The 24,239-nt window shown below is 43.3% G+C and overlaps 5 protein-coding genes, 1 long non-coding RNA gene and 1 other non-coding gene across 8 annotated transcripts; 4 read left to right on the forward strand and 3 right to left on the reverse strand.

Moving 5' to 3' along the window:
* The first annotated feature begins 538 nt into the window (after window positions 1-538).
* On the forward strand, window positions 539-3,418 carry LOC127764002 (U-box domain-containing protein 4). Its single transcript, XM_052288806.1, has one exon. The coding sequence runs from the start codon at window positions 887-889 to the stop codon at window positions 3,071-3,073; it is 2,187 nt and encodes a 728-aa protein (XP_052144766.1). The 5' UTR covers window positions 539-886; the 3' UTR covers window positions 3,074-3,418.
* Window positions 3,419-3,631: 213 nt separating this feature from the next.
* On the reverse strand, window positions 3,632-5,047 carry LOC127764455 (uncharacterized). The gene is made up of 3 exons (XR_008015880.1): window positions 4,709-5,047; window positions 4,304-4,599; window positions 3,632-3,993 (listed from the first exon to the last, which is right to left on the reverse strand). It is a non-coding gene; the product is annotated as an uncharacterized LOC127764455 (long non-coding RNA).
* Window positions 5,048-6,570: 1,523 nt separating this feature from the next.
* Window positions 6,571-9,557, forward strand: LOC127764454 (G-type lectin S-receptor-like serine/threonine-protein kinase SD2-5). The gene has a single exon (XM_052289335.1). It carries the CDS (start codon window positions 6,825-6,827, stop codon window positions 9,333-9,335), a length of 2,511 nt encoding a protein of 836 aa, XP_052145295.1. The 5' UTR covers window positions 6,571-6,824; the 3' UTR covers window positions 9,336-9,557.
* A 429-nt stretch (window positions 9,558-9,986) lies between these two features.
* On the forward strand, window positions 9,987-15,176 carry LOC127764289 (protein HIGH CHLOROPHYLL FLUORESCENCE PHENOTYPE 173, chloroplastic). 2 transcript variants are annotated; one of them, XM_052289146.1, is made up of 17 exons: window positions 9,987-10,149; window positions 10,843-11,058; window positions 11,154-11,315; window positions 11,446-11,496; window positions 11,916-12,050; window positions 12,141-12,164; window positions 12,321-12,432; window positions 12,756-12,881; window positions 12,984-13,033; window positions 13,318-13,476; window positions 13,561-13,656; window positions 13,730-13,845; window positions 13,964-14,087; window positions 14,172-14,285; window positions 14,402-14,482; window positions 14,595-14,791; window positions 14,876-15,176. In XM_052289146.1, exons 1-16 carry the CDS (start codon window positions 10,099-10,101, stop codon window positions 14,739-14,741), a joined length of 1,764 nt encoding a protein of 587 aa, XP_052145106.1. In that variant the 5' UTR covers window positions 9,987-10,098; the 3' UTR covers window positions 14,742-14,791; window positions 14,876-15,176. The 2 variants fall into 2 exon arrangements, with proteins under 2 accessions (XP_052145106.1, XP_052145107.1); XM_052289147.1 differs by having other exon boundaries at window positions 14,980-15,176.
* Window positions 10,486-10,557, forward strand: TRNAQ-CUG (transfer RNA glutamine (anticodon CUG)). Its single transcript has one exon. It is a non-coding gene; the product is annotated as a tRNA-Gln (tRNA).
* Window positions 15,177-15,435: 259 nt separating the features above from the next.
* LOC127764290 (uncharacterized) lies at window positions 15,436-16,613 on the reverse strand. Its single transcript, XM_052289148.1, has 2 exons — window positions 15,976-16,613; window positions 15,436-15,846 (listed from the first exon to the last, which is right to left on the reverse strand). The coding sequence occupies exons 1-2, from the start codon at window positions 16,249-16,251 to the stop codon at window positions 15,829-15,831; spliced, it is 294 nt and encodes a 97-aa protein (XP_052145108.1). The 5' UTR covers window positions 16,252-16,613; the 3' UTR covers window positions 15,436-15,828.
* Window positions 16,614-18,979: 2,366 nt separating this feature from the next.
* On the reverse strand, window positions 18,980-23,342 carry LOC127763485 (U2 small nuclear ribonucleoprotein A'). The gene is made up of 8 exons (XM_052288203.1): window positions 22,988-23,342; window positions 22,828-22,868; window positions 21,208-21,337; window positions 20,913-21,118; window positions 19,984-20,157; window positions 19,670-19,720; window positions 19,412-19,576; window positions 18,980-19,316 (listed from the first exon to the last, which is right to left on the reverse strand). Exons 1-8 carry the CDS (start codon window positions 23,067-23,069, stop codon window positions 19,311-19,313), a joined length of 855 nt encoding a protein of 284 aa, XP_052144163.1. The 5' UTR covers window positions 23,070-23,342; the 3' UTR covers window positions 18,980-19,310.
* Window positions 23,343-24,239: the final 897 nt, after the last annotated feature.

Raw genomic sequence — 24,239 nt, forward strand, 5'->3', positions numbered from 1 at the left:
GTCCGAAAATATAGCAACTTTTGGCTAGTGTCTAGGTTTATAGCTAAAAATGCTTATATTTTGGGACGGAGGGAGTATTTCTTTATTTCTAATTACGATGCAGATTTTACCTTAGTTTTTATTAGCATGTTTTTCAAATTGTTAAACGGTACGTTTGTTTTAAAATTGTTTCTATATAGAAGTCACTTAAAAATATCAAATAAATTTAATTTTTAAGTTTATAATAATTAAAAATCAATTAATCATAAAATAATAATTTTCTCGTTTTGCCAACGCTCACTTTATCTTCATCCATCTCAAAACCACGTAGAGCGAGACAGGAAAAAAAAGAAAAAAAAACAAAATGTCTGAACCTTGATAAGGTCGGACAGCTCTGTCTGCAGGGTGGGCCCAGCCCACCAGTGTCACACTCCTCCCGAAAGCAAAGTTAACCCCCCCACCAGTACGCGTAGCGTTTCCCCACACTCCGCGGCGCCGCAAGCCAAAAAAAACCAAAACCAAAACCATAAAAAAAAAAACCCGGCAAAACCGCGGATCCCAACGCAACGAGAGATAGAGAAAGGCGAAGACGAAACCGAAGCAGCGAAGCCAAGGTTGACATGTCACCCGCTCCTCCTCCTCCCCTCTTCCCCTTCCTCCTCTAGAACACGCCGCCCTCTCCTCCTCCTCCTCTTCCTCCTCCACCCCTCGCCGCGCCGCGCCACGCCGCGCAGGGCACCGACCGTCTCCGCGCCACCGCTCGTCTCGGTCTCACCTCCACCTGACCTGACCTCACCCAACGCCCCCCTCACCTAATCCCTCCCTCCTCCAATTGCCCTCGTCAAAGGGGTGCAAGAATCCAAGGGGGGAGTGGTTGGGGTTGATTGGTTCTTGGTTGTGGTGGGGCATGGCGGCGGCGGCGTCGGCGTCGTCGCCGGTGGAGTTCCTGCTGCGGCGGCCGGCGCCGCGGCGGCGGAGGCTGCCGCTGGCGGGGGCGTTCTTCGCGCCCACGGGGCTCGCGGGGGCCACGCTGCTCCGGGCGGTGGCGTCGCTCGCCGCCTCGCTGGTCGCGGGGGCCAGGCCGCCGTCGCAGCGGCGGAACGTCGACGCGCTCGCCCGCCGCCTCGCGCTGCTGTCCGCGATCCTCGAGTCCATCCTCCTCGACACCGCGGCGGCGGGCGCCTTCTCCGACGCGGCCAACCTCTGCTTCCGGGAGCTCTACGTCGTGCTCTTCCGCGCCGAGCTGCTCGTCTCCTACGTCGCCTCCGCCGGCCGCGCGTGGGCGCTGCTACGGAGCCCGCACCTCGCCGCCTCCTTCCGCGACCTCGACGCCGAGCTCGCCGTCGTCCTCGACGTCCTCCCGGCGGCATCACTCCGCCTCTCGCACGACGCCACCGGCCTGCTCGACCTCCTCCGCGCCCACTGCCGCTGCCGCGCGCCCGCGCAATACCATGACCCCGACGAGGCGGCGCTCCGGGAACGCCTCATGGATGCGCTCCGCCAGTTCGACCTCGGCCAGCCACCTGACCACCCCTCGCTCCAATCGCTCCTCGCCGACATGGGCATCTACACCGCGGCTTCTTGCCGCGCAGAAATCGATTACCTGGAGGAGCAAATCTTGAGCCAAGAAGAGGACACCGACCTGCCGCTCGTCGGCAGCGTCCTCGCCTTGCTCCGCTACTGCCTATTCGCCGTGTTCGACCCTAGCAACGCGAAGGCGCTCCGGGATTGGCCGTTGTCGGGCAACAGGCAGCGGCTTCTCTCGATTGGCGGCGGCGATGACACCTCCTTCTCGGTGCCAAAGGAGTTCTCATGCCCAATTTCTCTGGATTTGATGCGTGATCCCGTGGTGGCGTCCACCGGGCAGACGTATGACCGGCCGTCGATCATACAGTGGATCGAGGAGGGCCATTCCACCTGCCCCAACTCCGGCCAAACCCTTGCAGATCACCGGCTTGTGCCGAACCGTGCTCTCCGCAGCTTGATTTCACAGTGGTGTGGGGTGTATGGCTTGCAGTATGATTCGCCCGAGAGCAACGAGGGGATGGCGGAATGTGTTGCTGCATCTTGCAGTAGTCGGGCTGCAATGGAGGCAAACAAGGCCACAGCTAGGATTTTGGTCAGGATGCTGGAGGACGGGTCAGAAAATGTAAAGGCAGTCGCTGCTAAGGAAATTCGGTTGCTGGCAAAGACCGGGAAGCAAAACCGGGCTTTCATCGCCGACTTGGGTGCGATTCCGCTGCTTTGCAGGTTGCTCTTGTCGAATGATTGGATGGCACAAGAGAATGCAGTGACAGCGCTGCTCAATTTGTCAATCTTCGAGCCAAACAAGGGACGGATTATGGAACAGGAAGGCTGCTTGCGGCTTATCGTCGGTGTTCTACAGAATGGATGGACTACAGAGGCGAAGGAGAATGCTGCGGCCACTCTGTTTAGTCTATCAGTGGTCCATAATTTCAAAAAACTGATCATGAATGAGCCTGGGGCTGTTGAGGAGCTGGCTAGTATGCTGACCAAGGGGACATCAAGGGGGAAGAAAGATGCGGTGATGGCACTCTTCAACCTCTCAACACATCCAGAAAGCTCAGCTCGGATGCTCGAGTCATGCGCAGTTGTAGCTTTAATTCAGTCGCTGAGGAATGACACCGTGTCGGAGGAAGCTGCTGGTGCTTTGGCCCTGCTGATGAAGCAACCATCCATCGTGCATCTTGTTGGGAGCTCTGAAACTGTGATCACTAGCCTTGTTGGGTTAATGCGGCGGGGAACTCCAAAAGGTAAGGAAAATGCAGTCTCAGCTTTATATGAGATTTGTCGTCGGGGCGGCTCTGCTTTGGTGCAGAGAGTAGCAAAGATTCCAGGGTTGAACACAGTAATACAGACCATCACCCTCAACGGAACAAAGCGCGCCAAGAAGAAAGCAAGCCTGATTGTCAAGATGTGCCAGAGAAGCCAAATGCCATCAGCAATGGCACTAGGGAGCACATTGACAGTCGTTGATCGTTCATTGGTAGGGAACAACACATTAAGGCGTGCTGCGAGCTTTGGCAGTGGAGAATTGTCAAACCCGATTTCGATATCAGTGCAGGTGCCCTAGGTGAAAGGTTTCTACCCTGGATTATATGGATGGTTACATTTGGTGAGTTTTGTCCCCAAAATTCTTTCATTTCATGCTCCAATGAAGGTATACAAAATTTAATCCAAAGGATTTAATACTCGAAATATATCAGATGTTCCTATGTTTGTGTGTGAAATGTGGATAACTGTGCAGACATATAGATGTGCAATTAGAGTTCCAGCTTGATGTTCCTCCTTGGCAAGCTCGGAAATTGTCCAATTTTTGTTTTATTTTTTTATAAAAAAGCACCAAATATGTATGCTGTATGCTGTAAACTGTTTAAATTAATTAGAAGCTTTACACTGAGGCAACAGTGGAAAGAAATGGTATTTCATTTCACCAATGGGATTGCAATACAACATAGACTTTCACATTTACTCTACAAAAGCCAGCTTAAAATTAATTAAGTATGTAGTATATCTTAAAAAGTAACTCTAGCTATTCTAGCATAGGAAATGAACAAAAAAAATTGCACTATCAACACAGACCCCCCCCCCCCCCCCCCCCCCCCAATCTGAACTCTTCCAGCATGGAAATTGTTGGGAGAGAATGAGTGGTGTAGAAACTGTGCTACTTTAGGACAATCTCTACTTTGTTGAGGAGAAGATTGAAAGGACAAAGTTGATCATGCAACTGAAGAGGAGGGGGACCATCAATCCACTGAAGGCCAGAAAACACTACCGGTGAGTAAAGATGATGTTCTGGAATACAACAGCTCAATGGAAACAGGGTGCGCCGGCGGCAGTAACCTGATTGGTATCAGAAAGTTTTATTTCACAATGGAACCCAGTTTCCACTCACCGAGGCACCGAGCTGGTGTGTTCTTCGGGAGAAGTCGTGTGGAATATCACGCTCCTGATGGAAATTTCCCTGCTTCCATTTGAACAAGGAGCACAAGCCTGCAACAACCATAATAAAAGGTGGATCAAGTCAGGATACCTGGACTGATGACCTTTTGAGAAGAATAAATCTTAATTGGTGACTTTTGCAGTTGCATGACAGTTCTTGGCAAAGTTGCCAAACCTTCAAAATTATTACTATATGTTTATCACATATGGTACAGTAGGATACGAACAAATTATGTGTGAATCTTTTTTAGTTCGGTTGGCTACAATCTGAACGAAGACAACAATCGAAGTTTGCTAGTTGTATAGCGGGTGGTGCAGAGAATCTTTCTGTTATATGGGAGTATGGAACTGACTCCTGTACCTTCTCAATCATCTGAATTTCTTGATCGTCTGAATTTTCCTACCATCATCAGCCCATCAGTCTTCATCACCTCTCTTGACATTTTTTGCCTGAAATATCTTCCCTCATCTGATGTCTACCTAACAAGGTTCCTGTACAAATTCACACCATGATCACGTTTTCGTACTTAATTATCCTCACCGTTTCGTCAGCTTCCAGGGTCGGTAGCCATGTATTTCAAACGAAAACGTGTGTCCAGTTCTCGACTTTTCGGCTTGACGAAGAAGACCGTCGCCCAAAATCTGCACATTTTCACACTTGGGCCATTTTCATTTTACATGCCGGTTTTTGCCGTGATCAGAAACTTTTCAGAATTCATACTTAACAGTAACAGATTAGGCGAATTTCGGAAGAGTTTTGGCGTACCTTGCGTGCGAATTGGATCGGAAATCATGTGGATGATATGCTGATCTCCAAGGCCTGTGGCTGATCGTTTCAGTTGGGCTATGAGCTGGACCTGTGATTCTCATGACCGTGAGGTTGATGTGCTGAAGCAGCTCGATCTGGCAACCGGAGATACGGTATCAGGATGGTTCTCGGCGCCGGATTTGTGGTTGCCTTGAGCTCAGGTCGGGGTCGCTAACATGGATGTCTCGGCAACCAATCAAATCAAATTCATCTGTAGAAAAATGAGAGGAAAACCACACATATCAATGGCGTGAGTAGCGACTTCAGTTGAGTTGAAAGATCAAACTGGGACATTTCAGTGGTTACCGCTGGCCAACATGCTTGGAACGCAGAAATTTTTATTTATTCATGTGAGAATTGAAATGTCTTAAACCCTGTAAAATTATGCATTGAAAATGGGCCTTGAATGGATCAGAAACATAGTAAACAAACCCAACGGAAAATAAAGATAACGTCTGTGCGGATACAAAAGGGTTAAAAAATTGAAAAGAAAAAAAAAAGAAAAGCTGATACTGCAATCAAGCAAAACTGAACGCAGATGCTGCCTATACGTTCATGGATGCGTGAATAAAAACACGTCAGTTAAAACTCTAATCGGATTGAGATCCGGTGCAGTTATAAACTCTAACCAGCATCATAGGACTGTTATGTATTTTCAGCCGTTTATTTTAATGATCAACAGTTCAGATTCACTGCTATAGTACTCGAACAACAGTAAAATAAGCAATGTTTTATATTACAACACTTTTGCTACAGTATCAAATTAATCTGTACCGTTTAAGTTTGATCCAACTTAGCAGCTACAACTGCTAAAGTTGCAGTCAATAATATAATTGCAGCTGATTCGGATCAAACTCCAATCAGTCAGTGTGTGCTTCACATTCTGTACCAACAAGTAACATTAACTATGATCTGACGGGACGCTTTGGAAGACGATTAAAAAGATTAGGCAGAATACTGTCAATTACCTGGGTAACATCAGATGCGTGTTTACTCTTTACCTTCATACGCAAAAGCTGTGGTACTCCCTGCCGAAGTCTTCATCAAGTCATAATGCCACGGCTGATCTTGATTGTACGATTTAGAAAGAGTCGTGATGCTAGCCAACCAAAACTGCAGCAACAGACTTGTATTTTTCAGTTGTTCACGTCAGAGAGTACACATGAAAAAAATCGTATCCCAGTCGAACTAAGCAAGCCAGTCATTACGAGTATGAGCTTCCAGGTCAAAGATGTACGAACAAGGCTTCTTTTTTCCATCAAACACGAAAATAAAACTCGAAAAGTTTCACTAAGTTTCCATAAAATAAATTCTAGAGTGAAAATCAGAGAAAGAAAGGAATGACGGTCAAATAGCATTGCTTCTAGTAAGTAGTCACCGACCCAGTTTCTTGTTGAAATATACAAGTACAAAATGTAAGATTTGCAAACCCCAGCATCGAGATTATCAAATATGTCAACGGGAAGAACGACCGTGCGTGCAAAATTCATCAGGTTGCTGATGTCGGTGAAGAAGTTGAACCTGCACGGTTGCATGAGTGCGCTGCATGACTACAATTGGCTGCTAATAACTAGTGCTCTACATGACTACCTTCCAACAATTTGTTTAAGTCTATACTAACAAACCAAAGGCCCACTGATTCCTGACCCAGTTTGTGCAGTAAGTAGTCAGCTGATCAAACGGCACCTTGGTTTGCAGAAATTACCTGGGTTAATACACTCCTATCATTTTAGCAAAAGGAGGCATGAGAAGCTATATGATTGACTGCTTCATGTAGCACAGAACTACATTGAAAGGTGGCAGTGGATATCAAGTATCAACAGCCGTCAGCAGATTGTTTCTCCTGTGCAAATTATATTAGCATAATGGGACCTGAGCACCACTAACTCTCCACTCATCCAATTGTCCAATTGTTTAACCTGATACACGAGCACCTGCCATTGTACGATGTTGCCTCCCAAAACAAGCTCCATACTCCTAGCCTCTCATCTGAGGCTCTGAAACCTTTCGTCTCAAACAAAAGATCACATAATCTGTCCCCATCTCCCATCCAAGAAGAACTCACATACCAACCATGCCTTGGGCTGAAAGCTTGCTGTTCCTCCTCCTCTTGTTCTCGCTGCCCATTCCCTTCTCCCATTCTTGGTCCTTTGATTATCCCAGCCCCATTGCCAACATTAATTCTCTTTGGACGAACAACAATGCCACCATCCCATACAGTGCAACCTACCCAGATGGTTCAACGATCAGAGCGATTCTTGTTAGGCAGAATCCTACATGGTATAGTCCATTCTTCGCATGTGGTTTCATCTGCACCGCTCCTTGCAATGATTTTCTCTTTGCCATCTTCTCGGTGTCCGTTGGTGATCCGAGCAACCCTGCCTTCAATACCTCGTCCATGCCACGGATCATGTGGACAGCCAACAGGTCCCGTCCAGTGAAGGATAATGCGTCACTCCAGTTCAAGGATGGCAATCTCATACTGCGAGACTTCGATGGTTCTCTGGTCTGGTCGACGAACACATCGGACAGCCGTGTTGTCGGTCTGAATCTTGCTGAAACTGGGAATATGGTTCTCTTCGACGCAATGGGGAAGACGGTGTGGGAATCATTTGAGCACCCAACTGACACGCTCCTTCTTGGGCAGTCACTGAGGCAAGGGAAGAGGCTTACTTCAGATTCCTTGGCAACAAACTGGACTCAAGGTCAGTTCTATCTCACTGTACTTGACAATGGTTTGTATGCTTTCATCGAAGCAGATCCACCACAGCTCTATTATCAAAGAAGATTCAATATCACTGATGCCATAGTTCAGCCAAATATGAACATATCCTCTGATGGAGCAAAGAACTACACGACTTACATTTCCTTCTTAAAAGGTAGCCTGTCAGCATTTGTTAGCTTCAACAATACTGATATCAATCTATTCGATATATCACTGCCGTCGCCATCTTCAGCACAGTTCATGAGCCTCGAGAATGATGGGCACTTGAGAGTTTATAGATGGGATGGTACTTCGTGGAAACCTCAGGCTGATGTTCTGCATGTGGATCTTGATGATTGTGCATATCCCACAGTATGTGGAGATTATGGTATCTGTTCCGAAGGACAATGCAGTTGCCCGAGTCGGAATTCTGGGGATGAAGATCAATTTTTCCGCCAATTGGACAACCGGCAACCTAACATGGGCTGCTCCCTAGCAATTCCTCTGTCTTGTGACTTGACCCAATATCAACAGCTTCTCCCCCTCCCAAATGTCATGTACTTCAATTTAGGACAAAATTGGACCACCGACGAATATAGCTGCAAGGAGGCTTGCTTGAAGGCCTGTTCATGCAAAGCAGCCTTTTTCAAGTATAACAATGTCTCTAATGGTTCTTGCTACCTAATGCCAAAGCTTTTCTCACTCATGAATTATCAGCCTGAAGTAGTTGGATACAATTTATCTGCATACATCAAGGTGCAAATGTTACCTCCACCACCAAGAAGCAAACAGTTAAATCCATTAGTTTACCATGTTGGTGCTCCTATTATAGTTGCAGTTATCTGCATAATTATTCTCATCATCAGAAGAATAATGAAAAGGAAGATGGATGATGACGACCCATTTAAAGGACTGGCTGGCATGCCAACACGGTTCTCCTACAAACAGCTGAGAGAGGCGACTAATAACTTTAGCAAAAAGCTGGGACAGGGAGGATTTGGGCCAGTGTATGAGGGAAAACTTGGAAATGTTAAAATTGCCGTCAAATGCTTGCGTGATATTGGCCATGGAAAAGAAGAATTCATGGCCGAAGTCATCACCATTGGAAGCATCCATCACATCAATCTTGTTAGATTGATAGGATACTGTTCTGACAAGTTTCACAGGCTCCTTGTTTACGAGCATATGACCAATGGGTCTCTAGACAAGTGGATCTTCAGAAAGAACCCAAGAGGTACACTCAGTTGGGCAACTCGATACAAGATTATACTGGATATTGCAAAAGGCTTGGCCTATCTTCATGAAGAATGCCGACAGAAGATTGCTCACCTTGATATCAAGCCTGGTAATATCCTCCTTGATGACAAGTTCAATGCAAAGATATCTGATTTCGGTCTAGCAAAGCTGATCGATAGGGATGAAAGCCATGTCATGACAAAAATCAGAGGAACAAGGGGATACCTAGCACCAGAATGGTTGTCATCAACAATTACCGAGAAGGCTGATATCTACAGTTTTGGTGTTGTTGTGCTGGAAATTGTGAGCGGAAGGAAAAACCTGGATAACAATCAGCCTGAAGCGAGCAACAACCTAATCAATCTACTTCAAGAGAAAATCAAGGTCGGCCAAGTTCTAGATATATTGGACAATCAGAACGAAGAAATCCAATTACACGGGGAAGAAATAATAGAAGTGATCAAGCTAGCAGTCTGGTGCTTGCAGCGCGACTGCAGCAAACGACCAGCCATGTCACAGGTTGTGAAGGTCCTGGAAGGCGCGATCGACACGGAAACATCCGCAGGCTACGATGCAGCTAGTAAAGATGATATTAATTTTGACGCTTCATCCCCTCTGTCCCCAGCACCAGTGTCAGCACGATGAAACTCTTTTTAAGTAGGAACACCGATACTTGTTACAGTTTAGTTGCAGTACTGTGTGCAGTGTGCTAGTGTGCATCTCATGTAAATTTGTCCCTTGTAATATGTAACATCCTCATCAATGTGTGAATGAATGAAATATTATAACGATTTTATTATCGAGCTATTTCATGGTTTCCCAAGTAACAAGACGAACAGCAAAGGTAGCATGTGAAGGGCTAGGGAAAAGGTAACATCCGAACCTTGCCATGCTCGGCCACGCATTTCGTCGAACACGCGGAGGGCCGACACCATCTGTGCCCCCCCGACCGCCGACGGGGAGGCCACGCCGAGGGACACCGCCCCCGGACTGTCGGCGCCGCGCGCCGCGTGCACGCTCGTGCACCCACCCCGTAGGAATCACTCGACGCCGCAGCCCATCCTCATCCGGCGCGGCGCGGCGGGCGACGCCGGCGAGGCTGGCATGACTCACGAGCGCCAGCGCGCGGCGACGAGGGAAGCGGGAGAGAGGGAAAGAATTATAAAATAATAAAATAAAAATCTAAGCGCGACTCGAGCACTGCACGAATCTCGAGGCGTACGTGGCCCGTGCTGCGGCGGCCACGTGGGCGCCCGAGGACTCGGAAGAGTTTTGTGTGGCCGTGGTATCCTCTTCCCTCCACTCCACTCTCCAACTTCTCCCGCAGCATCGCCGCCGTCGTCGTCGCCGCCGCCGCCGCGAGGTGAGGGCTCGTAGCACCGTCCGGGAGGGCGGAGGAGGAGGAGAGATGAGCTGCTGCGCCGCCTCGTCTTCCTCTCCGGTTCTCGCCAACCCCCGGGTGAGTACGCACGCCCTACCCCGTCTTCGCCTTGCCGGCCCGCCGCCGCCGTCCTCTCCATCGACGGCGGCGTGAAATTCCTGCAGGAATCCGATGCGTTCCCCTTCCGCTAGTTCATTTCAGCCGCCATCATTGGTCTTAGCGGACTTAGGGCAAGATCAATCCCGCCGCGAAGAAACCCGCGCGCTTCCGATTTTTCTCACAAATTCTTCGGTTCGATGTGCTCGTGGAATCGAATCGTCGGCGCGAATTCGCTAGTTCGTTAGGATTCCGAATGGGAGGGAATGTTCCGAAGAGAATCGATTTTATAATATGTCTGGATTTATCTTTCACCAAGGTCCCATGGTCTAGCGGTTAGGACATTGGACTCTGAATCCAGTAACCCGAGTTCAAATCTCGGTGGGACCTATTTTTTCTCCATTTTTTTTCTGACTCGCTGATCCTTGCTAGGATGTGGCTACATCCAAAACACCATTTGCTGAGTCGAGGCGTCGAGCTGAATCCATTTGCTGAGTCGAGCTGAATTTATATATGCTCCATGAAATCTTTGCTACGAATTTATGCTTTGTTTTCATTTCAAGGATGTTGCTGCATCAAAACACCATTTGCTTAGTTAAGCTAAATTTATGAATCCCCATGAAATCTTTGCAACGAATTTATGCTTTGTTTTCATTTTTTATTTTAAACTTTCAGGGGGGATTCGCTGCTAGCTGCTCAACAAGAAGGAACCACAGGGTGATCTTCCTCGGTTCAAGGCAGTTTTCTCCGATCATATACAGCCCAGCACGCCGCGCGTCGTCGCGGCTGTCTCGGAGAGAGGTGATAGCTTTTGCAGGCCAGCAATCTTGGGATATCGGCAGATTTGTCAGGACGCTGTATTTCTTCAACGGGCCACCGAATCCTCTCAAGGTTTACTCACTGTATTGGGATTTTTTTTCACCTCTTCTCGTTACAGTTATTTCACATTTGGCATTGTGCTCATGTTTTGTCTGTTCAATCTGTAGATTGTAGAGTCCATTCTTAGCAGTTTCACTGGCTCTGCTCCTGGTGAGGTGCCAAAGAAAATGGAATCTTCTGATGTGGTGCTGGTCACTGGAGCTACCGGTGGCGTTGGACGAAGAGTGGTTGATATCCTGTGGAATAAGGGAATACCCGTTCGAGTATTGGTACAATAAGCTTATCTACTTTTGGCTTCTCTGTTTTCATTCATTATTACATGGATAGTCCAACTTCTCCCTCTTTTGTTGGATCTTTGCTGCTCTTAATGTTGATCTAACATTTCAAATTTCAATTCAGGCTAGAAATGAAGAGAAGGCGAGGAGCATGCTGGGGCCTGATGTAGACTTGGTAAGCCACTTGTTTAGCTGGATTTAGATTCATGTTCCATGTGCGGTTTAGTTTCAACCAACTAGGTCTATTTCAATACCCCATGTATTCCAATATGCATTACCCTTACCCAATACCCAATGTATTCCAGCAATATGATTGCCTGAGGTAAGTCTCACTGTTACATTTCTGCTAACCTTCTAGTTGTGAATGAAATGAAACTAGGGAATTTTGTTCTTAAATGATAGTGAAAATTTCTGTGTATTTTTTATGACATTTTGTTTGAAGTGACCACGTATATGCAATGATTCACTACATATAATGAACCTTCCTATCTCATTGCTAGTTTGCATATGGTTTATGTGGTTATTGAATCTTCCACACCTGTAAAGACGGAAGTATTGAATATTTATATTATTAAAATTTCTATTTTGTGTCAGATCATAGGAGATGTCACAAAGGAAAATTCACTTGATCCCAAGTACTTCAAAGGGATTAAGAAAGTGGTAAATGCAGTGTCAGTTATAGTTGGGCCAAAGGAAGGCGATACACCAGACAGGCAGAAGTATAAACAGGTACGCCAAATGCCCTATCATATGTTACCAATATTTCACGTACTCTACTTTACACCCTACAAACTTACATTTAATCTCATCTTCATGCAGGGCATCAAGTTTTTTGAACCTGAGGTAGCTGCATCAATACATTCCTTCTCTTGTAGAATATAAGTAACAATGGATGACTGACATCCTCATTCCCAACATACAACATGGAAATATTGCATCAGTTTGCACTTTTTCTCGTTCAAAAGCTAGTTCATTATATTATTTTGTTATGCCTATCAGATCAAGGGACCTTCACCTGAAATGGTAGAATACCTTGGAATGCAAAACTTGATTAATGCTGTCAAGAACAGTGTGGGTCTGACTGAAGGGAAACTGCTTTTTGGGGGCACAGGTAAATCTTTCATTCCATACCAAAATGTTTTTTGAAAGAAATATCGGAGATTTAAATCTACACTCAACTCAACTCATATTCATTAGGGGACCTCCATAGTACCCAAAAACTTTGGTGCAAGATCTGCGGGAAATCCAGTTTTTAGTAATTATGGTGATCATAACAGTGATTTTTTTCAAAACAACAAAATAGTGAATTGCTTGCAACTGAATCATGTATAAATTTATTTTTCCATCCCTACATGTGTATACATTTGTATGTTAGTTGTCTTTCAATATATAAGTTTTTTTTCCTTATCACAACATGTTAGTTATTTTATTTAGGCAACTTATCCGGAAAGATTGTTTGGGGAGCACTTGATGATGTTGTGATGGGAGGTGTTAGTGAAAGCACATTCCAAATCCAACCAACAGGAAGTGAAACTGATGGACCAACCGGATTGTTCAAAGGTATTTTGTTTTTTTTTAATGATCCCTCGACTCCTTGTATATGCGATGTGGCAATTCTTTGGAAAACCTCTAGTCTAAGCAGGTCTGTGCAATGTATTCTAGGTACTGTCTCTACTTCAAATAACGGTGGCTTCACTAGTATAAGGACAAAGGTACTTACTGACATGTATTTTCCCAAAAAAAAAAAAACAAAGTTGCTGCCGTTTTGTGTGTTGATTTATATTTTATTTCCATGTCCTAACTATTAGGAATAAGTAATTATTTGTCACTCTTACGGATGGTGATAAATGATTTGCCACTGGACCCACATGTCATAGACAAATGAGGACCCACATGTCATAAACAGCGAGTGGCAAATAATTAATTGCCACATCTTAAAAGTGGTACAAAGTTAAATGTCCCTAACAATTATTGTGATATGTTACTCTGATTGCAGAATTTTACAGTGCCTGAGGATCTGTCAGCATATGACGGTATTGAACTACGTGTTAAGGGTGACGGGAGGCGGTATAAACTTATTGTGCGCACTAGCTTTGAATGGGATACTGTCGGCTACATTGCAAGCTTTGACACGACTAAGGGGGAATGGCAAAGTGTATGTTGTATTTGTTGATTTATTGAAAAAAATACGTCCCTTTGTTTCAGCAACTTACAGCTATGCTTCTTATTGATGGAACAGGTTAAATTACCTTTCTCTTCACTGAATCCTGTATTCCGTGCCCGCACTATGCCTGATGCTGCACCCTTTGATGCAAGCAATGTTACTTCCTTACAGGTACAATGTGTTCGTGTGTTGGTATAAGTTTTTAGGAATAACTGAACCTGAAATTGCTGTGATAATTCTGTAGCTCATGTTTAGCAAGTTTGAGTATGACGGAAAGCTGAACCCAACATTTACAGAAGGTCCATTCGAGCTCCCCTTTTCAAGTATTAGAGCATACATAAACGAGCCAATCACTCCAAGGTTTGTTCTTTGTACTAGTTTTACTATATGACATCATCAGAATAAATGAGCACTGTAATCGTCCGATTGTTTGGAAGTCATCAAGACTCACTAGAATAAATGACAATTCTACTTGCAGGTTTGTCCATGTTAGTTCTGCAGGAGTTACAAGACCTGAGAGACCAGGCCTGGATTTAAGTAAACAACCTCCTGCTGTTCGCATGAACAAAGAGCTGGGCTCCATTCTAACTTACAAGTTGAAGGTATGCGCCATTTTTCCTTTATTATTGTGCATTTGTGCTTATTGATTCACATCATGTCTAAATGCTTATCGCATGTCCTTTCAGGGTGAGGATTTAATCCGGGAAAGTGGCATTCCATATACTATTGTGCGGCCATGTGCTCTAACAGAGGAACCAGCTGGAGCTGACCTCATATTTGACCAGGGAGATAATATCACAGTATGTAGAGGCAGCATTTGTTTGTTGCCTTCATAAGATGCCACGCCATTCTTCTTCCTCCATAAGATCAAATAAAGCATCAGTTTCATATAAGTTTCCTGTATTTTTTTTTTCAGGGAAAGATATCAAGGGAAGAAATTGCTTTCATTTGTGTTGCAGCTCTGGCAAGTCCAAATGCAGTAGAGAAAACCTTTGAGGTTAAAATTCTGCAACTCATTTGCAAGACACTACTTGGGACAACAAAACTTCAGAAGGAAATTGTGGCATTTTATTTCATTGTAAGCTAACTCATGTACTTTTTTTTGTTAGGTCAAGAGCACTGTTCCATTCAGTGAACCTTTCGTGGTTGATCCTTCAAATCCTCCTCCAGAGAAAGACTATGATGTGTATTTCAAAGAGCTCAAAGCTGGCATAACAGGTAAAGAGGCACTAGAAGGAACACCTGCTCAGGTCTGAAGAACATGTTAAATGCAGAACGCCCAACTGCTTTGACAAATCTTGACATGGTAATTCTCCATTGTATTTAGGTCTTAACCACTTAAGATATATGAGATTATAACGCTGAATTTCATAAATTAACTTCATGATAGGTGCTTCTTGAACATGAACAGAATTACATAAATATGCAAGTCTGATTCATAAACCACCAATAGTTGCAGTACCTGAGCATATGTGCCACACTTAATCTTTGCAGTCATGTGGTTTCCAAAATACCAAATGGGAAGTACTTTGTGAAGTATGTGAAGGAACAGTTGTTTCTTTTTTTTATGTAAAGTAGTATATCCTCTGGAGTTTGTGTTATATTTAATCTGCTGTATCTGTATGAGAAGATATGCATACATCTTCAGAAGACATATGGATGTCGATCAAGAGCTCAAAGGTTATGGAGCATTGGAGCTCTTTCTGTAGCAGATTCTGTATATTATGTTGCTTTTATTTTCACTGAATTGTGTGCTGTAGATAGCGTCATTGGAATCTAGATCGACCATTTTGTAAAATCAAATACATTGTCATACAGAGAGAAGAGAAGTTTACAGTTCCAGTTTTTTTTTTTTCAAACTTTTTATGCCTCTTTTTAGTTTGCCCCTCTATTGGTTACTGCAACGCACCCCTCCTTTTTTTTATTTAAAATATACGATGAAGAAATAGGAAGATGAAACCCCTCAAAAGAGAGAATGAACCATGAATATGAAAACAAGGTACATCCATATCACTAGAAATAAATGAACAGTTAAAACACAAGCATTCATATATTTTGCACAGTATCAGGTTTTCTACCAAACTGAAAATCAGTGAACACACCACTACAATCCCTACTACACACAAGTCATTTGAGTATTAATTTTCTACATGTTTCCTCGTTACAAAGCCAAAATTAAAAAGAGGAAGGCAAGGTGAAATTACTACTCCGTGAAACGCAATTATACATCCAATCAATATTCCCATAATTACATGAAAAACTCCCTAAACTGCAGAATCATATCCATGAGTCCTTTGCCTAATGATCAAAGCTCCCCATGCTTCATGCATGTCAGACTGTCACTCACCAGCAGCAAAACACCTGCATCATCAGAAACAAGAACTGTCATTAGCTAATTAAGCTAGGAATTCAGAAGCAGAAATTTGTCAAACACATTTCTGCACAAGTGAGAAGAGCACATGACACAATAGTGCAGTGCAAACCACAAACCTTCCTCCTCCAGCTCCGGCGCCGGCGCTTCCCGCCGCCGGCGAGCACGAGGGCCTCCGGCCGCACCACCAGCGGCGACCAGAGGCCGCTCTTCTCGTACTCGAAGCCGAACTCGCTGGTGTCCTGGAACTTGCCCAGGAGCTCCTCGCTGACGTCCAGCGGCACCACCTGCACCACGCCGGCGCCGGCGCCACCGCCGCCGCCGCCCGCCGGAGAAGAAGGTGGGAGGCTCACGAGGTCCACGAGCGATGGTGGTGAAGAATGGCAGGTCGACATGGCAGCATGTCCTGGTCAGGGCAGACAGAATGCATGAGGAGAAGGAAGCAAAGGAGACTGATGGAATGATATGGATAGCTGATGACGATGATGATGATTCATGCTGAGGGAAAAAGATTCAGATTGGTGTGTAGTTTGTGTGTGTGTGTGTGTGAGGGACAATGGCAGGGAGCAGCAAGCAGAGAGGCAAGAGGCAGGTGAGCTGTTGTGTTTGCTTGGTTGCAGGGCAAGCTAGCTGCCAAGATGAACAACATGCATGTGTGTGTGTTTTTGTGGTTGTGGGGCTGGGAGTGAGAGAGCAGAAAGAATCTCATGCTGCCTTTTCTGCAGTTGGAGATTGTGGTTAGAGGGGACTTTTAACGGATTAGGATTCACGTCCACGGTGACTTAATCATTGACATGTGAGCTAAGGTTTAAAGCAGATACAATAGCAGACTATAAGCCAGCTGCAAACATATTTTAAGGAGATAAATAAGAAGAGAAGGGTAGCGGGTTATAGATTTATAGCCAGCTGTAGCACGGACTCCAAGACGCAATGTGTGTATAACATGTAGGACCAGGTATTAATAGAGTAGTATATAACTATTGTATGAATAAGCTATTAGATTGGTTATACATGAATTGGATCTATTAGTTGGCTATACTATTAAACTTGCTCTTATGGGGCCTATATATTAGTGACAATTAATGTCACCTGACTTTGAAGGTTGAGGATGCTAGTTTCTTTAAAACATGCATGTAGCATACTATCTCTATCTATATAAATATTTCTAGCGTTTAAAATTTTTCCTTAAATATAAACATTTCTACAGTATTGTATCATTGAGTATGATGTTTCTCAAAATATCAAGTTTTGGGGCATATCAAGCAATTTCACAACAACCTTAAATACTTAATTTTCACGTAAAGGCTTATATTTGTGGACGGATGGAGTAACTACTGTCTAAAATCATTTAACTTTATAACTAATGTTTCGAGGGTAACCCAAATAGAAACATGCTCCTATAGGATTTTCTCTTTACCGGTGTTCAGTGTTGTGCATGCATGGCTGCATCATTAGTGCATGCATTGTGCTAGGCCAACTTTTCACATGCCTGTTAATTTAATTAACTAAAAGTTGATGACTCTGGTTAACTCCTACTAGTACCTTTCAGAACAGGTAGGCACAAGATCTGCTGGTGTGTTTAATTAGCCAGGCATCAGCTATAATGGAACTTTGCTTTCTTTCTTCCTTTCCTTTCCTTTCCATATGCTTCATGTGATGCATCGCTGTGATGAGATGAGATGAGATGGAGATGGAGTGAGATATCTGAATCTGGATTGGTTCGTACGCATGATGGCAAATTTTGCAACAGGGGGATGGGATCATGGACGGTGTCCACCCATGCAATGGTGCCCATACCCATAGGGCATTGGACCATAAGATGCAAAAACGGCCTCTAGCTAGAGCAATTCACGGTTGGCACGAGCCATGAGATGCTTCCACGAGGTAAGAAGGTTGCGTTCTAGACCGTCCGATCGTGATCCAACGGTATGTAATAATTCGTTTGAAAAATATAAGGTGTTAGATTTTTACAGTCTCCAACCTTACACTTCGACATAGTGTATTATCAACAATTATAAAAGTAACATCAAATGAAAATATCTTCATAAACGAATTTAACGCTAAGTGACGTACTAGTCAAAATTTTCATATATTGACTTTTTGAAAAACAAGAACGCATGTATATTTTCAAACGGGGAGAGTAGCACACGATAACCAGAGAAATGAAACCCCCTTGCCATTATGCAATTAACTATATATGGACTGAGACTTTCAGTTTATGGGCCTGAGCTTGATTAGGTTAGTTAGGAAAAAGTACAAGAAAAGCAATTGGCATTCATGAGAATAATATGATGTTCTACTATTCTCTGGGCATCCTGATTCCTGAAGACATGAACAGATGAACTGCCAGTAGGTACGTGACCCTACCCCAATCTTTTCCGATCCATATATATAGGTAGGTTATTCAGATCAACAATGCTGACGAGATTACGAGAAACGTCAAATCCAACCAAACTGATGTAGAAAAAAGTTAGGCGCAGCGTGATTAAACTAATCTCTAGTTAAAATGACTACATCAACTCCATCAAGAACCTTATCATATTTGTATAGCAAGATTGGCTCCTTTCTAAGTAATGATCATGAGAAGTAATGCGTGACATGTAGTACATTGTAGCCAGTTGATGTTAACTTCTGAGCAGATATCTCCATTCCAGATTTTTGAAAGAATGGACAAATGGATAAATAGGGACTTGTTTAGTTCCTTTTTTTTTCCCAAAAACATCACATCGAATCTTTAGACACATGCATAAAGCATTAAAATAGATAAAATAAAAAATTAATTGCATAGTTTTCATGAAAATTGCAAGACGAATCTTATGAGCCTAATTAGTCCATGATTAGCTATAAATACTACAGTAACCCACATGTACTAATGACGGATTAATTAGGCTTTATAAATTCATCTCGCGATTTCTAGGCGATTTTACGCGAGTTATGAAATTAGCTTTTTCATTCATGTCCAAAAAACCTTTCTAACATCCAGTCAAACATCCGATGTGACACCCAAAAAATTTTCTTTTCGCGAACTAAACAAGGCCTAGGTTCATCTCTGCCTTAAACATCTCTACGGGGAATTTTTGAAATGGTGCCATGCATTCAAACAACTCACTCAAAGCCTCCCAATAGAGAGCAATAAGGGGGAAATTTCCAGAAAATAAGAGTGAACATCTCGCATGCCCCACATGAAACAGCGTCTACAGTCTACAACATCAAGAAATCTAGCGGTACTGGAAGGTATAAAACACCCCAAGCTTGTTTCCTAAACACAGCAAATAGTTTTTCCATCTTCTGAAAAATGTTAGCATTCACAAGATACAGAAATACCGGTACTATGCTAGAGACCAGCGAGAGCATTCAACGAGATCAGGCATCGCAATGTGGCTTTGCCCCCACAAATAAAACGGAAATCTAACACCAACTTGGTGCCAGATTATATCAGTGTGTGCATATGCCTTCAATCCTGTGAAAATAATACAAAAGTTGTAAGGAGAAGCAATTGATATCATGATGGCATATGAAATAAAAGCAAAACTATACAGCAAATATTATCATTACCTCTTCAATTGGGGTGCTTTCTTCATTTTGCTTCTTCTCATCCGCCCCATTTTCTTGGTTCTGACCATCTGTCTCCATCTTTTCAGTTTCCTCTGAAGCATCAGCCATATTAGCATCTGGCTTGGGGATTGCAAATTCAGCAGGAATTTGGCCAGTGCTCAGTGCCTAATCATCACAGTAGTGAAAAAGAAATGTGAGCCCATAGTTAGCTGTTCCAAACTGTACAAAGCACAGGAGCTAAACGAAAGGACATGCTACCTTTTCAAGCCTTGCAACCTCCTCAAGTGTCTGAGAATTCACAATGGCAGCCTGCAGATGGAATAATTGTTAAACCTTGAATTTTGCAGGTAGTTGTACTATACCACCATACATAGAAGATATTGACATCAACAGAGAGCCATACACATATCTAGGAATGCCAAATGCCACACTAACTACAAACAGTTAAAGTTTAGAATTATCAAAGTTAAAAATCAAGAGCATACTAACAAGCCAGTAGAAGCCATAGCCACAATCATTTTTTTAATGCAGTAGCTAAATAATATAGTTATTTGCACAGCTTGCAATAGTACCTTGATAGCTGTGATTTGCTCAGGTGTTGGAGCAACTACTTTTGGACCCTGCTCCTCCATTGTGGTATCTTGAGCATCCACCACCTGTCCAGGAGTAAAAGTTTTGGCTGGCACCTTCTTTGCCTCTTCCTCTGCCTCCTTTGAGTGAAACTTCTGTGCTGCTGCAATTCTCTCCTACAAAAACAAAAGATCTCACGCATAACTTCAGAAATTAACACAAATACATGCACACTAGATAATATTAAAAATAACACGTAAACTAAAAGGCATTCATGTATTTAATTCATTGCGACACAAAGTTAAAGAGTCGCTCTTTTGCCCTTTTTCCTGCCAGCACTTCTGCAGTCCATTCCAAAATCATTTTGGCAGTCATTCCAAAGGAAATGAATGAACAACCTGTGGGGAATAAGTAAAAAGTAATCAAGCAGCAACGCAGTTTCTGCATAGATCCACATATTTCAAAATGCCTTTGTGAAAAAAATATATGTACAATAATATAAACTATATAGGCTTGCAATGCTGTTTAATTTTGAACTCCTTTGAAATAATCGTATGCTACATACTTGCATAAATAAAACATGCAACCTTAATGAGTGTTATGTCAATACATGCAAAATATCACAATATGTATTTTATGGCTCCATTAAACTTTTAAAAATAAGAAGCGGTTAACTTATGAAACATTGATATAAAGAGAGTTCATAGAAGCACCATTGCACATAGAGCTAAACGAAAGGTGTTTACTGTTTAGTGCTAGAAACTACCATTAGAGATCAAATGGAAGAAAATACTGAGAAATTTAAATAAAAATAAACCATTCAAAATAGAAGTTTTTACAGAAACTTCAAGAGAACAAAACTAAGACTAAATGATTAACAAATTTCATACAAAAACATATTTACATGAAAAAGAACCTCAGCATTGCTAACCTGTTGTTTCACTTTCTTGAAATCCAGCAACCGCAAATGCTTCAATTTATGGATCACATACAACCGGTAGTCTGGCTGCTTGGTTACAGTATTATCAAGTAAGCTAAGAAACTGAAGCTTTGGAAGAGATGCCAGGGGATCGATCTCCGCAAGATTTGTAAGACGATTGTTTGTAAGCACCAATGTATGTAACTTTGGCAAGAACTCTAGAAACAGGAGCAACTGAAGGTAAGTTCTGGAGCAAAATTATGAAAATGATAAACAGATCATAACAAGATAAAATATATAATCTTACCACCAAGATTGGGATTGATACGTGTGATTCTGTTATTGTTAACTAACAGAGTGCCAAGACGATTCAAGTACGGGAAGTTCTCAAGCTTGACAATCTCATTGTCTGACAAGTCAATTGTGTCAAATTGGTCCTATTTGAGAGCAAAGTAACAAACAGAAGTGTTAAACATGCTGGAGAAAGAAGATAATAAAACAAAAGCTGGGTCAAATACTGAAATGAGAATGAGTATTTTTTGGGATATCAAATCAGATCAAAATGACCATACTAGTTATTTAACTATCAAGTGATTGATATGACAAAGGAAAACCAAGAAACATGTCATTCATAACAACAGAAAGTATGCTGTTAACATACTAATGCTTTGAAATTACATGGGCACGTTGTACAACTAAAAGACAGCTCTATCAGCAAAAAACAATGTGTGGGACTTATTTCCTCTAAACTTCCATAGAAGAAAAACATGCAGAACCTCAAAAATTTGCCAAAAAGAAGAGAAGTGCTAAGCTACCTAGCGTCAGCATGTACAGACAAATTTTAATGCCCCAAATTTTGTAAAATTATTATGCAAAGCACTTCAAATCGCAGCGTTGTTAACACATACTCAACTGAGAATATGAGTTTTATTCCATTCCAGAGATCGAAAAAGATAAAATTGACCATACTGATTATCTAACTATAGGTGATTGACATGAGAAAGGAAAACCAAGAAATGTGTCACTCATAACAACAAAAAGTATGCCGTTAGCATGCTAACGATTAGAAATTCTATGGACACATTGTACATATAAGATAGCTCTATCAGCAAAAGAAAAAAAAAGTTCTTCCAGACTCATGTGGGACTTATTTCCTCTAAACATCCATAGAATAGAAACATGCAGAACCGACAGTTATCAAGTCCTACAAAAAGTGACGACTGGTGCTACGGTTAGTCCTAAAGTCTTTGAGGGAACACGACTTGAGGGGGCACGACTCCATGTGCTGGCCGCAGAAGACGCAATGGAGTTGAGACTTGAGCGAATGCTTGGGAGGCCTGGTGCCTTGGCCTATCAGGCCCTGCTGAGTGAAAGGGAGATTGAGAGCTCATTGGGTCCATCAGGCGCAGCAAGTTACTAGTAACAGACTAGAAGTAGAAGCAATCTATGTATGTAATAACAACCTGATAGAGTAGTCAACTCAACGACTAGTCCTCAACTATGCTCCGACCAGTCTACTAGCCAGTAGATGGTATCTCAACCTGACTTTACAACTTAACAACCATGGCAGAACCTCAACAAAATGCCAAAAAGAAGAGAAGGGCACACTCATATGTTAGTAATCTCTCATACCTATCGTCAGCATGTAGAGACAAAATGCAGTGCCCCAAATTTTGTAAAATTATTTTGCAAAACACTTCAATTGCAGCTTTATTAACACAAAATTGACGCTACGAACTTAGTAGCATTATGTACTACATTTCTTGCATCACTACCTAGGGCACACCCATATCTACTAATCTCCCATACGCTACATCCAAGAGTAAAGCATGTTCCACCACCAATCCAAGAACCCATCATAATACTTCAAATGAGACAACAATGGAGCTAAGGGAAGAAAAGGCTTGCGGAAGCTGGTGGAGCTCACCTCGGTGGCGCCCAGATTCTCGATGATGAGGATCTTGTTACCTGCCAAGTAAAAGAAACACAACAGACAAATTAAACTACCGAGACGGAGGGAATGAAAAAAGAGGGCCAAGAACACTAAACCCTAGATCTAGCGAGCAGGGAGGAAAGAGCGCGCAAACCTCGGATGTCGAGCTCGCGGTCCTTGACGGCGTTGAAGAAGTGCGGGCTCTTCCATATCAGGTCGGCGGTGAGCCTCACCATGGCGCGGCCGGGAGGGCGGGCGGCGGCAACAGCTTCGGGTCAGTCGGGCTACAAACTCCCCCGCGGCGCGAGGTCGAAACCCTAGTGATGACGAGGAGGGGAAGGAACGGCAAGGCGGCCGGAGCCCTAGCAAACGAGAAGGCGACGAGGGGAGGAGGTGGAGGAGGGCGGCCGCATGCTCGCTCGGGATGGCGAGGCGGCGGCGGCGGCGGCAAAGGAGATGTGGAGGCGGGGTGGGAGAGGGTTCAAGGGTAGGGCTTTTGTGGCGGTGCTTTACGATGACACCCTCGTAGTTTGTATTAATTGAAGAAAGCGTGGATTTTAAGCAAAATCTGCTAGTTTGTACGGTGAGAAACAGCTGATTGTTCTAGAAAAATAGGGTTTTCTAGCTTATGGCTTGTAGTTTATTTTTTAATTTTATAACTATAGCTTCTCAAAATCTGAATAAAATGTAGTACTGTTTATGAGAGTTTCTAATTCTCGGAGAAAGTGTAGCTGGCAAAAGCTCCTCAAACATGGATCATATAGCTACGACAACCCTGACCCAATGAGGACACAAGTCAAAAAATGAGCAAATGTCGACCACTTATATGTGATAAAATTGTAATCTCTCGAAATTTAACTAGGTGTATGAAAATTCGGAGGGATCATTTGAACACTAAGAAAAAAATCATTTATGCAATAATTAAATTGTATTATGTGGAAAAAAAAATAGGACTCCATCGGATGGCTGATTGAGCTACGGGCGTTTCAGTCGAAGCCCATCAGATGGCTGATTCGATTAAGCTCATTCAGCCAAATGAAGTGAGCGCACAATGGTTGTGTATCCAACTCTGGCAACAAATCCTATGATCATTCTAGTGCTCACAGCCCCACACATGGAAACACCTAAAAAGAAAAAAAAAACACGAGCAGTTGGAGGTGACGAGGCCAACGGCGGAGGCTACAACTAAATAGCCACAAAAGATCACCAACACTATACTGGATTATGTCAAAGCATTGCTTTTCATAGAGCCGTTAAAATCTCCGTATGCCAGAGCCGCCCAGTCACCACTCTTATTAGCGATCTCCAATGTACTCTTAGATAAAAAAAAACCCCAAAGAACGATATACTATCAAAAGAAAATGAGAAGATCCAAGGAAGAATCTGAGGTCTCACCAACCCAATTT

Source organism: Oryza glaberrima, chromosome 2 (genome assembly GCF_000147395.1).
Source record: "Oryza glaberrima chromosome 2, OglaRS2, whole genome shotgun sequence".
NCBI classification, from domain to species: domain Eukaryota; kingdom Viridiplantae; phylum Streptophyta; class Magnoliopsida; order Poales; family Poaceae; genus Oryza; species Oryza glaberrima.